Raw genomic sequence first — 17,535 nt, 5'->3', positions numbered from 1 at the left:
GTGTTCACTCGAGACTGCTTTGACTGTCTATACTGAGCAGTCAAAACAACTCTAGAATGCGGAGGTTGACGCACCGCGTCAAAACAAAACAACTTAGACTGTTGTTGTACCTCGCGAACGTCAACGGAAGGTTCCGTGCGTTACTGAACGTCAACATGCGGCTGGCAGGGTACACTGGAACGCATGGGTGGCGGGACTCTCTCAGCTGGAGTGCGGCAGAAGGTCGCCTTAGCGTCCACAGGACGCACAACCGTGTTGGTTGTAGGCTAGAGGTTGGTGCAGTGTCAACCTTCTCCGCACGAAAGTCCCGCATCAATGACGTTAACTGAGACTGCAAGGTCTGCAGCAAAGACCACTTAGGGTCTACAGGAGCAGGTGCGGCAACAGACGGTGTGACTGCCTGATGCGGTACCGCTTTGCCTCTCTTAGGAGGTGAGCAGTCGTGGGAAGACTGCAGCGAGTCCGAACTGACCCAGTGGCTACAACTGGGCCGTTGGACTTGCGCGGAAGGGACCGACTTGCGCTTAATAAGCTGCGAGACCTTGGTCCATGGTTTCTTACGAGAAACCTCTTCCGCAGACGAGAAATAAATGGGCTCTCTCGTCTTTGTGTGGGTGGGGCGATCTTGGGTAGATACGCCCGAAACCACGGAGGGAAACGTCTGTTCGTTGATCAAGGCCTGACGAACCCATAAGTCGTTCGACATTACTTCTCCCCTGGGCTTGGGAGCTTGCAAGAGGTACCGGACTAGGTGAACGACAGGCACGAACAGACGAACCCTCGGACGCAACACTGTAACTCTTTGCGCACATCACTTTATCACTTCGATTTTCTGTTTTGCACTTATTTCACTGAAATCGAAACTTTTACTGATTTCTACCTGAAACACGCAATTCTACCCTTCATTTAAAAGGTAGTAATTGCGAAATCAGTCGTATAATGCAGCTCATTAATACTAGCAAAAAACAGAAAACATATATAAAGATAAAAAATTCAGTGGCTGGGAAAGAGACTAAACACTAGTTCAAATAAACTACGTTTACAATCTCTCACCGCACATAGCCTGGGGACAAGAATAAAACCCTAGAAACGTTCTACCTTCTTCCCCGTACAGCGACTAGGGAGGAGAGTAACACGAGAACAACGTTACCCGCTTGAACGGAACGTTTTCTCTCCTCTCTCTCCCTCCGTCTCTATCTCTCTCTCTCTTTCTCTCTTGATTTCGCACCTAAGAGAAGAGCCCAATTATATATCGTCAAAAAAACATGTTATTTGACTAAAGGAAAAAACTGAAAGGTTTTCCAAATAAAAAATTTCCTTTAATTTAGAATTTAAAACATTTAAGCTAAGAAAGAATGAACGAAACGTCAGAATCGATTTACTCTTACTGCAAAGTGAAACCGTGATACACTCTCTCTCTATCGTAACGATAGAGCGCATGTTGAACGTCCTGAACGTCAACAACTGCGTAGTCTAAAAAACTAAACGTTAGTTCATCTTTGAAAACAGTACGAAGACTATCAAAGAAATTCTTTCATAAAACATTAAATTTAAAAAGTTTTAAATTCTTTAAAGGCTAAATACGATATAACGGGCTCAACGTTGATTAACTTCGGTTCCAAGTTAGGACCGCCTACTATCAGGAAAGGTCGCATATAAACAAAACATAAAAAAATATTTTCATATGTTTATAATAATTGGAAAGTTAATCGAAGAGGCCTAATAAAGGCGGAGAGATATAAAATATATAGATCTATAACGTGTTAAGCAAAATTACTAAAAACCTAAACACACTTCCGTCTAAGGGAAGGGTCGGCCATTTAAAAGTGAAAGAGAGTCCATACTCTCTTTGTCACCATAATTAAATCTATCCAAAACGAGTTCAAGTTTTGAGATGAAGATAAAACCCCTGCATAGCGAAAGCTCAAAACTAGAATAGTGTACTTCACCAAATAGTTGTGAAAACAAATCCAGTTAGTAACAGCGTATTAGTAGGTCTTGCCGGTAGCCCGACAGAGAGAAAATTGGTTCTTTGTTTACTTGGAGTACTAAGTACCTGCTCGACAGATGGCGCTGTTGATGTACACCCCCACCTGCATAGCGATCGCTGGCGTATTTTGACCGTAGGTCTTTCTGTCGAGCAACAGAGTTGCAGCTTATATGATCACCGGCTAAGTTTAATATTGAAAAATGACAAACTTATGACAGAGTTTGTATTTTTCCTAACATACAAACCCGAATTCTTTACTAAAAAAAAAAAAGAGTAGAAGACATTTTCAAATGATTGAAAAATGACAAACTTATGACAGAGTTTGTATTTTTCCTAACATACAAACCCAAATTCTTTACTGAAAAAAAAAAAAAAAAAAAAAAAAAAAATGACATTTTCAAATGATTGAAAAATGACAAACTTATAACAGAGTTTGTATTTTTCCTAACATACAAACCCTCATTCTTTACTATAGGAGATATTCTAGCACGAGCTGGAAAATACGGCAGAAGACCTTAACAAGGTCGTTAACGACCGGGCCGGTAGTTATCCCCCTGTTGGTGGTGGGGGACTGCCGGTCGGTAGCTACTGAGTACCTTCAATCGGATTCTAGCTAGGACTATATTAGGGGGCGGTGACGGAGGGAAGATTTGAGTAAAGAATTCGGGTTTGTATGTTAGGAAAAATACAAACTCTGTTATGAGTTTGTCATTTGTTCCTACACTAAATACAAACCCTCATTCTTTACTAAAGGAGACTTAGTCTTGAGGTCAGGGTGGACGAAGGGTTCTCTATTCCTAGAGAAGATAGTCCTCAGACTAGACTCTATTAACCCTTTTACCCCCAGGCTCTTTGGAACTTTCCAACCCTTAACCCCCAGGGGGTTATTTGTTTTTCAAGCACATTTTGCAGTATATTTTTTTTTAAATTGCTCTATCAGCCTTAATTTTTGTCATAGAGAGGTCAGGTTGGTCTCATTCTCTTGGAAAATGCCTGAATTTTCTCAAAAAATTATAAAAAATATGAAAAAAAAATTTAAATAGCAGTTTTTTGCAAGGATGTACCGGTACGTCCATGGGGGTAAAGGGGTGAGTTTTGTGAAATGTACCAGTACGTTCTTTGGGGGTAAAAGGGTTAATTATTTGTTCTTGGGGATAAACAAACCTCTTATCCTTTAAAAATAAAAGAATTATTATTATTTCAGTATTAGCTAAGCTTCAACCCTTAATGAAAAGCAGGATGCTATAAGCCAAAGGGCTCAAACTGCAAAATATAGCCCTATGAGGAAAGGAAATAAAGAAATAAATTATAAGGGAAGTAATGAATAATTAATATCATTAACATCATTACTAGCTAAGCTACAACCCTAGTTGGTAAAGCACGATGCTTATAAGCCCAAGGGCTCCGACTGGGAAAAATGGCCCAGTGAGAAGAGGATATAAAGAAATAAACTACAAAAGTAAAGAACAATTAATATTATCATTACTAGCTAAGCTACAACCCTAGTTGGTAAAGCACGATGCTATAAGCCCAAGGGCTCCGACTGGGAAAAATGACCAAGTGAGAAAAGGATATAAAGAAATAAACTACATGAGGAGTAATGAACAATTAATATAAATTATCTTAAAAACGGTTACACTATAATAGACTTTTCATATATAGACTATAAAGAGAGACTTATGTCCGCCTGTTCAACATAAAAATATTCATTGCAAGTTTGAACTTTTGAAGTTCTACTAATTCAACTGCCTGATTAGGAAGATCATAACACAACTTGATCACAGCTGGAATAAAACTTCTAGGATACTGTGTAGTATTGAGCCTCATAACAGAGAAGGTATGAGTATTAGAATCACTTATTGGTGGGTAGGAAGTCAATCCCTAGAACAGAATTGATTGGGTCTTTATCTTCCCTGGAATATGTCGGTTTCCTTGGTCACGTAAGGAGCGAAGAAGACGACTCTAGGAACTTCCCACCATAGGTATGAGTAGGTTGATAGGTCGGTACTTGGTCAGCATAAGAATTAACCCTTTTACCCCCAGGCTATTTGGAAATTTCCAACACTTAACCCCCAGGGGGTTATTTTTTTCCCAGCACATTTTGCAGTAAATTTTTTTTTAAATTGCTCTAACAGCCTTAATTTTTGTCATAAAAAGGTCAGGTTGGTCTCATTCTCTTGGAAAATGCCTGAATTTTCTCAAAAAATTATCAAAAATATGAAAAAAAAACTTTTATAGCATTTTTTTGCAAGGACGTACCGGTACGTCCATGGGGGTAAAGGGATGGCTTCTGTGAAACGTACCAGTATGTCCTTTAGGGGTAAAAGGGTTAATGGTCATAAAGATACATCATACTTAAAAACCAAATTAACAAGAATGAAGATAAAAATATGTACAGAAATATAAATAAAGTGATTGATCAAATCCATAGACTATAGAGAGTCAGCAAAACTGGTCAACATGGAGGAGCCGATACACCGTGCAAGGCTAAATAACCCTCCAGGATAGCCACTTCAACTGAAGGGAGGACAGGAGGGATTGTTTTAACCCTGGATAGGTACGATGGGTCGTTTGCGACCCCGAGCGTAAAAAAAAAACAGGTTTTTCTCACGTGACTCACCCCCGTGACTGAATTTGTGGGTGATCGACCTGCAGGAGGTGTCTCCCCTACACGCTCTAGTAGTGTCCAGATGTGCATTGCTGTAGCTGTACTCCTTCCCCGATTTCTGAGACGCGTCGGGGTCGAGCGCGACCGAGTTTACCCTTCTAAGGTAGTTTGCATAATTATCAAAGTTATTACGTATTATGAAATTGTCGTAGAATGGTGCAACTTGTATAGGTTATCAGTTGTGGAAAGTCTTGGTGGATTGTTTGGCTACCATGTGCATGATTTTTTTTTTAGTTAAAATGTCGTTCATCACCACGAGGACCATTTTACCGCGAGTGCCCCTTTTTCATTTTTTTTCATTTTTTTGCCAAGTCATTTTTCCGTAAGATATTGCCAAATAGGGTCGTAAAACTTTTGCTTGTTTAGTGTTGGAAAGTGTGTCTAGATGATCTGGCTACCCATGCATGACTTTGTTTTTGTCAGATACGACGTAGTTATTGGTATATTGGGTATTTAACTGCGGTTACCAATTTCTGTTTTTTTTCAATATTTGTAAAAATTACTACGTAGTAAGGAATTGCCGTATATTATTCATTTTTTTTTCATGTTTATGTGTTAGAAAGTGTGCCTTGATGGTTGGGCTAACACGTGCATGTCTTTTTTTTTTTATCTGAGATGCCGTATATTAGAATGTCGGGCATTTTACCGCGAGTGTCCCTTTTTCATTTTTTTTCATTTTTTTGCCAAGTCATTTTTCCGTAAGATATTGCGAAATAGTATCGTAAAACTTTTGCTTTTTTAGTGTTGGAAAGTGTGTCTAGATGATCTGGCTACCCATGCGTGATTTTGCTTTTGTCAGATACGACGTAGTTATTGGTATATTGGGTATTTAGCTGCAGTTGCCAATTTCTGTTTTTTTTCAATATTTGTAAAAATTTACTACGTAGTAAGGAATTGCCGTATATTATTGATTTATTTTTCATGTTTATGTGTTAGAAAGTGTGCCTTGATGGTTGGGCTAACACGTGCATGTCTTTTTTTATCTGAGATGCCGTATATTAGAATGTTGGGCATTTTTCCGCGAGTGCCCCTTTTTATTTGTTTTGCATTTTTTTGCTTAGTCATGTTACCGTAAGGAATTGGCAAGTAGTGTCGCAAAACTTATATTTTTATAGTGTTGGAAAGTGTTTCTAGATGATCTGGCTACCCATGCCTATTTTTTTTAGCCAGATATGGCGTATATATAAGTATGTGTTCGATTTTCCTGTGATTGCCATTTTTTCGTTTTTTCCCATTTCTTTCAAAATTACTACGTACTAAGGAACTATCACAGAGTAATATTTCATTTATATGTTTATTTGTCGGAAAATGTGCCTTGATGGTTTGCCTAGCACGTGGCTGAAATTTTTTTTTCTGAAATGCCGTATATTAGAATGGCCATTTTTCCACGAGTGCCCCTTTTTATTTGTTTTGCATTTTTTTGCTTAGTCATGTTACCGTAAGGAATTGGCAAGTAGTGTCGCAAAACTTATAATTTTATAGTGTTGGAAAGTGTTTCTAGATGATCTGGCTACCCATGCCTATCTTCTTTTTTTAGCCAGATATGGCGTATATATAGGTATGTGTTCGATTTTCCTGTGATTGCCATTTTTTCGTTTTTTCCCATTTCTTTCAAAATTACTACGTACTAAGGAACTATCACAGAGTAATTATTCATTTAGATGTTTATTTGACGGAAAATGTGCCTTGATGGTTTGCCTAGCACGTGGCTGAATTTTTTTTTCTGAAATGCCGTATATTAGAATGTTAGCCATTTTTCCGCGAGTGCCCCTTTTTATTTGTTTTGCATTTTTTTGCTTAGTCATGTTACCGTAAGGAATTGGCAAGTAGTGTCGCAAAACTTATATTTTTATAGTGTTGGAAAGTGTTTCTAGATGATCTGGCTACCCATGCCTATCTTTTTTTTAGCCAGATATGGCGTATATATAGGTATGTGTTCGATTTTCCGGTGATTGCCATTTTTTCGTTTTTTCCCAATTCTTTCAAAATTACTACGTACTAAGGAACTATCACAGAGTAATGATTCCTCTAGATGTTTATTTGTCGGAAAATTTTGTTTACTTTTTTTTTTGATTGAATATCATCAAATTTTTTTAGCTAAAATATTATATTGTTTTACATTTTTTTTTTTTCGATTTTATTTCCCTTCAAAAAAATTTTTTTGGGTCAGAATTTTAATTTTATAGTCGTAAAATAATCGACAATTATCCAGCAACCCACCATACAATTTTTATGCATATCCAATAATAATTAGATTAGTAAATAACACCTTGAAATTGACATACCCTTCCTACATTTCAAGTGGCAGATTAGGGAGTCTGAGTCAGTGTGGTTGGCGGCCATTTTGTGGACATATCCGAAGCGTAAGCTGCCCTATCTATATATATTCTTGTTCCCTATAGAATTTGTGATATTTTGGTATATTTTTACCTGCATAAATATCATATTATATATTAAATATATGTATTTTTTTACGAAATTTCTAAGTACTCAAAAAATTACCTTTAGATATGGCCCCTGATATAAATGTAATTTACAAAATAATGAAGATTTTTCTACATATTTCTATTTTAGGATAACATATGTTTATTCCCTAAAAAAATTAGCCACTTCCTATTTCATTTGGGTACCCAAAAAAATTCATGAAATTTGGACAAATTTTTTTGGCCAAAAAAAGTTACCCTTTTTTTCTCATTTCAGATCTTCACCTCCATGGGTCTGACTTCATCCAAAATACATCAAGATGTGTCCTAAACATTCAAGAATCAATTCCTAAAAGGATTTGTGTATATATGTATAAACTTTTTTTTTATGAATTTTTATGTCAGGTCTTTTTTTTTTCTACTTAATTTTTTAAAATATTTATAATAAATAGTTTTTCTGCAGATGAGTAGTATTTATCTTTACAGTTGTTTTAAGCATTCATTGAAGTTTTTTTTGGCAAAAGAAAAAAGGAGGTTACTGCAAAAACTGATTTTTCAAGAATTTTTTTTTGGCGTCGGGGTCGTTCGCGTCCGAGTATACCCTTAAAGGGGTGTCCGAGGAGCGTACCTATCCAGGGTTAAAAAGAAAAAGAAACAAATAAAGAAAAGACAACCTCTTGATGTGCCACCAGGCATCCATGGCCCTTCTAATTAAGCCTGTCCAACACACCATTTAAAAATAAAACAAGAGGAAGAAAAAAAATAAAATAGAATAGCGTGCCCGAGTGTACCCTCAAGCAAGAAAACTCTACCCCAAGAAAGTGGAAGACCATGGTACAAAGGCTATGCCACTACCCAAAACTAGAGAACAATGATTTGATTTTGGAGTGTCCTTCTCCTAGAAGAGCTATCGTAACTAAAGTCTTTCTTCTACCCTTACCAAGAGGAAAGTGGCCACTGAACAATTACAGTACAAGAGTACAATAAACTGAACTAGCTCACCAGCAGCCATTACCTGGCCCTTCCTGGTCCTAACTTGGGTGGAAAGGGGACTTGGATGCTAATCATATGTACATTTGGTCAGTCTTTAGGCCACTGTCCTGCTTGCTAGGGCAATGTCACTATCCCTTGCCTCTGCCATTCATGGGCAACCTTTAAACCTAGCAGTGTCAGCCAATACTACCGAGTCATCTAACAAGGTGCTAACCTTTCTCTCATTCTTATGATACAGTTGCTAACCTTTCTCTCCTCCTTAGGATACAGTTGCTAACCTTTCTCTCTCATTCTTATGATACAGTTGCTAACCTTTCTCTCCTCCTTAGGATACAGTTGCTGACCTTTCTCTCCTCCTTAGGATACAGCTGCTGACCTTTCTCTCCTTCTTAGGATACAGTTGCTGACCTTTCTCTCCTCCTTATGATACAGCTGCTGACCTTTCCCTCCTTCTTAGGATACAGTTGCTGACCTTTCTCTCCTCCTTATGATACAGCTGCTGACCTTTCCCTCCTTCTTAGGATACAGTTGCTGACCTTTCTCTCCTTCTTAGGATACAGTTGCTGACCTTTCTCTCCTTCTTAGGATACAGCTGCTGACCTTTCTCTCCTTCTTATGATACAGCTGCTAACCCTTCTCTCCTTCTTATGATACAGCTGCTAACCTTTCTCTCCTTCTTATGATACAGCTGCTAACCCTTCTCTCATTCTTATGATACAGCTGCTAACCTTTCTCTCAATTCTTATGATACAGTTGCTAACCCTTCTCTCCTTCTTATGATACAGTTGCTATCCCTTCTCTCAATTCTTATGATACAGTTGCTAACCCTTCTCTCAGTTCTTATGATACAGTTGCTAACCCTTCTCTCAGTTCTTATGATACAGTTGCTAACCCTTCTCTCAGTTCTTATGATACAGTGGCTAACCCTTCTCTCAGTTCTTATGATACAGCGGCTAACCCTTCTCTCAGTTCTTATGATACAGTGGCTAACCCTTCTCTCAGTTCTTATGATACAGCGGCTAACCCTTCTCTCAGTTCTTATGATACAGCGGCTAACCCTTCTCTCAGTTCTTATGATACAGCGGCTAACCCTTCTCTCAGTTCTTATGATACAGCGGCTAACCCTTCTCTCAGTTCTTATGATACAGCGGCTAACCCTTCTCTCAGTTCTTATGATACAGCGGCTAACCCTTCTCTCAGTTCTTATGATACAGCGGCTAACCCTTCTCTCAGTTCTTATGATACAGCGGCTAACCCTTCTCTCAGTTCTTATGATACAGCGGCTAACCCTTCTCTCAGTTCTTATGATACAGCGGCTAACCCTTCTCTCAGTTCTTATGATACAGCGGCTAACCCTTCTCTCAGTTCTTATGATACAGCGGCTAACCCTTCTCTCAGTTCTTATGATACAGCGGCTAACCCTTCTCTCAGTTCTTATGATACAGCGGCTAACCCTTCTCTCAGTTCTTATGATACAGCGGCTAACCCTTCTCTCAGTTCTTATGATACAGCGGCTAACCCTTCTCTCAGTTCTTATGATACAGCGGCTAACCCTTCTCTCAGTTCTTATGATACAGCGGCTAACCCTTCTCTCAGTTCTTATGATACAGCGGCTAACCCTTCTCTCAGTTCTTATGATACAGCGGCTAACCCTTCTCTCAGTTCTTATGATACAGCGGCTAACCCTTCTCTCAGTTCTTATGATACAGCGGCTAACCCTTCTCTCAGTTCTTATGATACAGCGGCTAACCCTTCTCTCAGTTCTTATGATACAGCGGCTAACCCTTCTCTCAGTTCTTATGATACAGCGGCTAACCCTTCTCTCAGTTCTTATGATACAGCGGCTAACCCTTCTCTCAGTTCTTATGATACAGCGGCTAACCCTTCTCTCAGTTCTTATGATACAGCGGCTAACCCTTCTCTCAGTTCTTATGATACAGCGGCTAACCCTTCTCTCAGTTCTTATGATACAGCGGCTAACCCTTCTCTCAGTTCTTATGATACAGCGGCTAACCCTTCTCTCAGTTCTTATGATACAGCGGCTAACCCTTCTCTCAGTTCTTATGATACAGCGGCTAACCCTTCTCTCAGTTCTTATGATACAGCGGCTAACCCTTCTCTCAGTTCTTATGATACAGCGGCTAACCCTTCTCTCAGTTCTTATGATACAGCGGCTAACCCTTCTCTCAGTTCTTATGATACAGCGGCTAACCCTTCTCTCAGTTCTTATGATACAGCGGCTAACCCTTCTCTCAGTTCTTATGATACAGCGGCTAACCCTTCTCTCAGTTCTTATGATACAGCGGCTAACCCTTCTCTCAGTTCTTATGATACAGCGGCTAACCCTTCTCTCAGTTCTTATGATACAGCGGCTAACCCTTCTCTCAGTTCTTATGATACAGCGGCTAACCCTTCTCTCAGTTCTTATGATACAGCGGCTAACCCTTCTCTCAGTTCTTATGATACAGCGGCTAACCCTTCTCTCAGTTCTTATGATACAGCGGCTAACCCTTCTCTCAGTTCTTATGATACAGCGGCTAACCCTTCTCTCAGTTCTTATGATACAGCGGCTAACCCTTCTCTCAGTTCTTATGATACAGCGGCTAACCCTTCTCTCAGTTCTTATGATACAGCGGCTAACCCTTCTCTCAGTTCTTATGATACAGCGGCTAACCCTTCTCTCAGTTCTTATGATACAGCGGCTAACCCTTCTCTCAGTTCTTATGATACAGCGGCTAACCCTTCTCTCAGTTCTTATGATACAGCGGCTAACCCTTCTCTCAGTTCTTATGATACAGCGGCTAACCCTTCTCTCAGTTCTTATGATACAGCGGCTAACCCTTCTCTCAGTTCTTATGATACAGCGGCTAACCCTTCTCTCAGTTCTTATGATACAGCGGCTAACCCTTCTCTCAGTTCTTATGATACAGCGGCTAACCCTTCTCTCAGTTCTTATGATACAGCGGCTAACCCTTCTCTCAGTTCTTATGATACAGCGGCTAACCCTTCTCTCAGTTCTTATGATACAGCGGCTAACCCTTCTCTCAGTTCTTATGATACAGCGGCTAACCCTTCTCTCAGTTCTTATGATACAGCGGCTAACCCTTCTCTCAGTTCTTATGATACAGCGGCTAACCCTTCTCTCAGTTCTTATGATACAGCGGCTAACCCTTCTCTCAGTTCTTATGATACAGCGGCTAACCCTTCTCTCAGTTCTTATGATACAGCGGCTAACCCTTCTCTCAGTTCTTATGATACAGCGGCTAACCCTTCTCTCAGTTCTTATGATACAGCGGCTAACCCTTCTCTCAGTTCTTATGATACAGCGGCTAACCCTTCTCTCAGTTCTTATGATACAGCGGCTAACCCTTCTCTCAGTTCTTATGATACAGCGGCTAACCCTTCTCTCAGTTCTTATGATACAGCGGCTAACCCTTCTCTCAGTTCTTATGATACAGCGGCTAACCCTTCTCTCAGTTCTTATGATACAGCGGCTAACCCTTCTCTCAGTTCTTATGATACAGCGGCTAACCCTTCTCTCAGTTCTTATGATACAGCGGCTAACCCTTCTCTCAGTTCTTATGATACAGCGGCTAACCCTTCTCTCAGTTCTTATGATACAGCGGCTAACCCTTCTCTCAGTTCTTATGATACAGCGGCTAACCCTTCTCTCAGTTCTTATGATACAGCGGCTAACCCTTCTCTCAGTTCTTATGATACAGCGGCTAACCCTTCTCTCAGTTCTTATGATACAGCGGCTAACCCTTCTCTCAGTTCTTATGATACAGCGGCTAACCCTTCTCTCAGTTCTTATGATACAGCGGCTAACCCTTCTCTCAGTTCTTATGATACAGCGGCTAACCCTTCTCTCAGTTCTTATGATACAGCGGCTAACCCTTCTCTCAGTTCTTATGATACAGCGGCTAACCCTTCTCTCAGTTCTTATGATACAGCGGCTAACCCTTCTCTCAGTTCTTATGATACAGCGGCTAACCCTTCTCTCAGTTCTTATGATACAGCGGCTAACCCTTCTCTCAGTTCTTATGATACAGCGGCTAACCCTTCTCTCAGTTCTTATGATACAGCGGCTAACCCTTCTCTCAGTTCTTATGATACAGCGGCTAACCCTTCTCTCAGTTCTTATGATACAGCGGCTAACCCTTCTCTCAGTTCTTATGATACAGCGGCTAACCCTTCTCTCAGTTCTTATGATACAGCGGCTAACCCTTCTCTCAGTTCTTATGATACAGCGGCTAACCCTTCTCTCAGTTCTTATGATACAGCGGCTAACCCTTCTCTCAGTTCTTATGATACAGCGGCTAACCCTTCTCTCAGTTCTTATGATACAGCGGCTAACCCTTCTCTCAGTTCTTATGATACAGCGGCTAACCCTTCTCTCAGTTCTTATGATACAGCGGCTAACCCTTCTCTCAGTTCTTATGATACAGCGGCTAACCCTTCTCTCAGTTCTTATGATACAGCGGCTAACCCTTCTCTCAGTTCTTATGATACAGCGGCTAACCCTTCTCTCAGTTCTTATGATACAGCGGCTAACCCTTCTCTCAGTTCTTATGATACAGCGGCTAACCCTTCTCTCAGTTCTTATGATACAGCGGCTAACCCTTCTCTCAGTTCTTATGATACAGCGGCTAACCCTTCTCTCAGTTCTTATGATACAGCGGCTAACCCTTCTCTCAGTTCTTATGATACAGCGGCTAACCCTTCTCTCAGTTCTTATGATACAGCGGCTAACCCTTCTCTCAGTTCTTATGATACAGCGGCTAACCCTTCTCTCAGTTCTTATGATACAGCGGCTAACCCTTCTCTCAGTTCTTATGATACAGCGGCTAACCCTTCTCTCAGTTCTTATGATACAGCGGCTAACCCTTCTCTCAGTTCTTATGATACAGCGGCTAACCCTTCTCTCAGTTCTTATGATACAGCGGCTAACCCTTCTCTCAGTTCTTATGATACAGCGGCTAACCCTTCTCTCAGTTCTTATGATACAGCGGCTAACCCTTCTCTCAGTTCTTATGATACAGCGGCTAACCCTTCTCTCAGTTCTTATGATACAGCGGCTAACCCTTCTCTCAGTTCTTATGATACAGCGGCTAACCCTTCTCTCAGTTCTTATGATACAGCGGCTAACCCTTCTCTCAGTTCTTATGATACAGCGGCTAACCCTTCTCTCAGTTCTTATGATACAGCGGCTAACCCTTCTCTCAGTTCTTATGATACAGCGGCTAACCCTTCTCTCCTTCTTATGATACAGCGGCTAACCCTTCTCTCCTTCTTATGATACAGCGGCTAACCCTTCTCTCCTTCTTATGATACAGCGGCTAACCCTTCTCTCCTTCTTATGATACAGCGGCTAACCCTTCTCTCCTTCTTATGATACAGCGGCTAACCCTTCTCTCCTTCTTATGATACAGCGGCTAACCCTTCTCTCCTTCTTATGATACAGCGGCTAACCCTTCTCTCCTTCTTATGATACAGCGGCTAACCCTTCTCTCCTTCTTATGATACAGCGGCTAACCCTTCTCTCCTTCTTATGATACAGCGGCTAACCCTTCTCTCCTTCTTATGATACAGCGGCTAACCCTTCTCTCCTTCTTATGATACAGCGGCTGATACAGCTGCTAACCCTTCTCTCCTTCTTAAGATACAGCTGCTAACCTGATACAGCTGCTAACCTTTCGCTCATTCTTATGATACAGCTGCTAACCTTTCTCTCCTTCTTATGATACAGTTGCTAACCTTTCTCTCATTCTTATGATACAGTTGCTAACCTTTCTCTCAGAATGCTAACCTTTCTCTCATTCTTGTGATACAGTTGCTAACCTTTCTCTCATTTTTGTGATACAGGTGCTAACCTTTCTCTCATTCTTATGATACAGGTGCTAACCTTTCTCTCCTTCTTATGATACAGGTGCTAACTTTTCTCTCATTCTTATGATACAGTTGCTAACCTTTCTCTCATTCTTGTGATACAGTTGCTAACCTTTCTCTCATTCTTGTGATACAGGTGCTAACCTTTCTCTCATTCTTATGATACAGGTGCTAACCTTTCTCTCATTCTTATGATACAGGTGCTAACCTTTCTCTCCTTCTTATGATACAGGTGCTAACCTTTCTCTCATTCTTATGATAGTTGCTAACCTTTCTCTCATTCTTGAGATACAGTTGCTAACCTTTCTCTCATTCTTGTGATACAGGTGCTAACCTTTCTCTCATTCTTATGATACAGTTGCTAACCTTTCTCTCATTCTTATGATACAGCAGAAGCTGGAAGGGGGCTGTTGAAGGAGTGGGCACTAACATTCTCATTAGGGGTTAACGAGGAGGAAAGTATAAGGAACTTCAGAGGGAATTAAGAAAGAGATGGAGGGGGTAGGATTAGGAATGGTAACAAGTGATCAGAAAGATTCATTCCGAGCTCATCTGCTGACAGTTCTCTGCACCTTTTTAGCATATCCAAGATCCTACACCTGAAGCTAACAGGCATAGAAATGAGGATGTAAATCCTATGCCACAAATCTGAAGGAAATATTCGAAACAACGATACCAAACCCAAAGACCAAGCTAGTCCATCAAGCTCACGAAAAGCTCCCAAATAAAAGACTGGAAAGACCAGAACCTTTTAGAAATGAGAAGGTTCACAATGTAAACAATGCGAGGTTTAACACAGTACAGTACCAACATCTGGTGATGTCGGATGTTAACAGCTGACCATTCTATTCAAACCTTACTAAGAAACTCTCATCTCTACTTCTTTTAGTTAATAGTTGACACTTCAAACCATGTAAGCAATATAAATATTGGGGAAGATTCATTGTAATATATATATAAAAACAAATGTAATCACAAAGATAGATCATAATGAATTTTACTCTGTACCATCTTCTTCAAACTAATACATTGAAAATAAACCTCTTAAAATTAATAAGCGTAAAGTACAACTTTTAAAATTTACATGAGTAATCTCTTCAGCTTCGACCACATAATAAAACACAGAAAAGATCTTACAATATATGACAACCAGTCTAAATATAGCTTGGCAAGAGGAAACATTTGCAAAGTTAGAAGTCACTTCATCTTGTACAAGCACTTATTTCAAGTACTGTACACTGGAACCTTGACATACGATTGCCCTAAGATACGAATGTTTTGAGATACAACAGAAAATTTTCGAAAATATATGCTTTGATATACAACGGAATATTTGAGATACGATTTTGCGATGTGATAGTTCTATAGGCGACCGATAAATGGCGTTCGGTCTATTTGTTTGTTGTTGCTGCATCCTTAACACTTCGTTGTGTAGTTCGTTGTATTTATGCCTATTTTTCATGTTATTTTGTCTATTTTATTATTTACCATGGGTCCCAAAGTTACAGACAAAGCAGGTGATAAGAGAAATCCCAAGAAAATTATTTCGAAAATGCAATAATGGTGATGGAACGAATTAAATTCGTATGTCAAGGTTCCATTGTACTGTGTAGCACTCACCTTTAGTCTAGCCAGATGGGAAGACGATAACAGATGATTACAGTACATGGGGAGCGTTTCAAAGACCTGGTCACACAATCTGCACCAGTGCATACCCACGTCCATGACCCGATACTGCGACTTCGACTGCGACGCCCCCGGTTGAGGTATTCTGTCGAGTTCAAAAGGACCATCTTTGCCGGTCTCGCCAAAGAATGGAATTCTCTCGTCCTCATCGGGAGTGTTGAACTTGCACTCTACGGAATCATCTTTTATCAACTTTTTCAAATCTTTCACGACCTCTTTCTCCGGCTGATTTGCGTGACCCAGACGAGATTCGGGAACTTCGCACGTGTCCACATTCGCTTCGTCTTGAGCCTTTGGTTTTTCGTTGGGCGAGTATGGAACGTCCACTTCGGCAAATAGTTCTTTCTTAAATTTTTCCAGTGTTCCCTTTATGTGCGACCGTGCCCAATGCGATTTCTGAATCTTAACCAAAGCAGGCCCAGTAGATTTCACCAGCTTAGACCTCGACGATTCAGGCGACGATGGACGTTTATAGTCGTTATCTGGGGATCTTGATCGGCCGCCATTACGTCTCGGGGACCTGACACTTCGGGAGTTCTTAGGCGAGCGGTGGCTCCTGTGTGTCGGCGATCTTCTTCGGGAACTACGATCGGGAGACCTGGAATAATCACTGTTACGCTTTGATGCATTTCGGTCGGGCGACCTACTCGAGTATTCGCGGCCACGCTTGGATATATTTTTTTCCGGTGACCTAGAGTAGTTTCGCACATGTTTCGAGGCACCTCGTTCCGGCGATCTGGAATAATCACGAACACGATTAGAGGTATTTCTTTCCGGAGATCTGGAGTAGCCATGTATCAACTTGGCTCCGATTCGTTCTGGCGATCTAAAATAGTTGCCAACAAATTTCGACAAGCTCTGTTCTGGCGACCTAGAATAGTTGTGCGCATGTTTTTTGGACCGCCGCTCCGGGGATCTGGAATAATCCCTTTCCCGTTTCGACGTGCTGCATTCCGGTGACCTCGAGGAGTCACGAGTGCGTTTTAATGAGCGAAACCTCGGCGGGTGTTCAGGCGATTCTTTATCTTTAGGCTTCACCATTCTAGATTTGAAGGGGTAGTGGTCCTCCGACGTCATCCCCAACCTGTGACCGGAGTCCGGCGACTTGCTCTGACTGCGCTCGGCCTTGCGAACCTTGCTGATTTTCATGGCCTTGATCAAGGTGACGTTCAGCTTCAGAACCTTGTCGCTCCTTTTCTTTATCTCCTTTCCGATCTTGTCATAGAGGAACAGGTTCTCTTCCAGCAGCTCGTCCAGAGACTTCTTGTCGCCCTTGTGGCTTCGTATCATGCTGCTCTTCTGGTCCTGCAAGATTGATCTCTGGCTCTCCAGCATCTTGATCTCATTTAACAAGGTGGCCTTTTCCTTAGCAAGGATCTCCATTTCCTCTTGAGGTTTCTTCTCGCTCACAGGCAGGACTTTGCTTGAGTCGGTCTCTTCCGCTATTTTAAGTGGGGCTGCCTCACACGGAGACGGTTCCTTCTTGGAAGGCGCGGCCGGTATGTGGGCACCCTCGGAACTTCTTCCTTGCTTGACGGTGGGATTCTTGAACTCCGCCTGAGTCGGTTTACCATTCTGTTCAAAAGTAGGGGCTGGCCCTAACTGGACAGAATCCTTTTTCGTGTTCCTGAAAAAATAGAAAAACAGAACGAAATTAGGAGATTTACAGCATCCTTAACTGGAGCATTCATACATTCTGACATTAACTATTTCTAATCCACGAACTACTCAGAACGAGATCAGCAAAAAGTTAAAATCAAAACACTGTCCATAACTACATGTACATAACTACATGTACTAATAGAGGAGCCAACTAATTATAAATTATGATACTGTACTAACTAATTACTTGGTTTAAAGTCATTTGCCATTATAGTATCTAAAAA

The 17,535-nt window shown here is 40.9% G+C and overlaps 1 protein-coding gene across 1 annotated transcript in view; it reads right to left on the bottom strand.

Annotated features, from left to right (window-relative positions):
* The window catches only part of LOC137627030 (bcl-2-associated transcription factor 1-like), a 171,078-nt gene that overhangs the window by 9,873 nt on the left and 143,670 nt on the right, over positions 1–17,535 (bottom strand). The window contains exon 6 of the mRNA XM_068358013.1: positions 15,584–17,276. Coding sequence (XP_068214114.1) covers positions 15,584–17,276 — 1,693 coding nt within the window. The remainder of the gene's footprint in view (positions 1–15,583; positions 17,277–17,535) is intronic.

This window comes from Palaemon carinicauda, chromosome 34 (genome assembly GCF_036898095.1).
Source record: "Palaemon carinicauda isolate YSFRI2023 chromosome 34, ASM3689809v2, whole genome shotgun sequence".
Lineage (NCBI taxonomy): Eukaryota > Metazoa > Arthropoda > Malacostraca > Decapoda > Palaemonidae > Palaemon > Palaemon carinicauda.
This window is presented reverse-complemented; position numbering and strand designations above follow the sequence as displayed.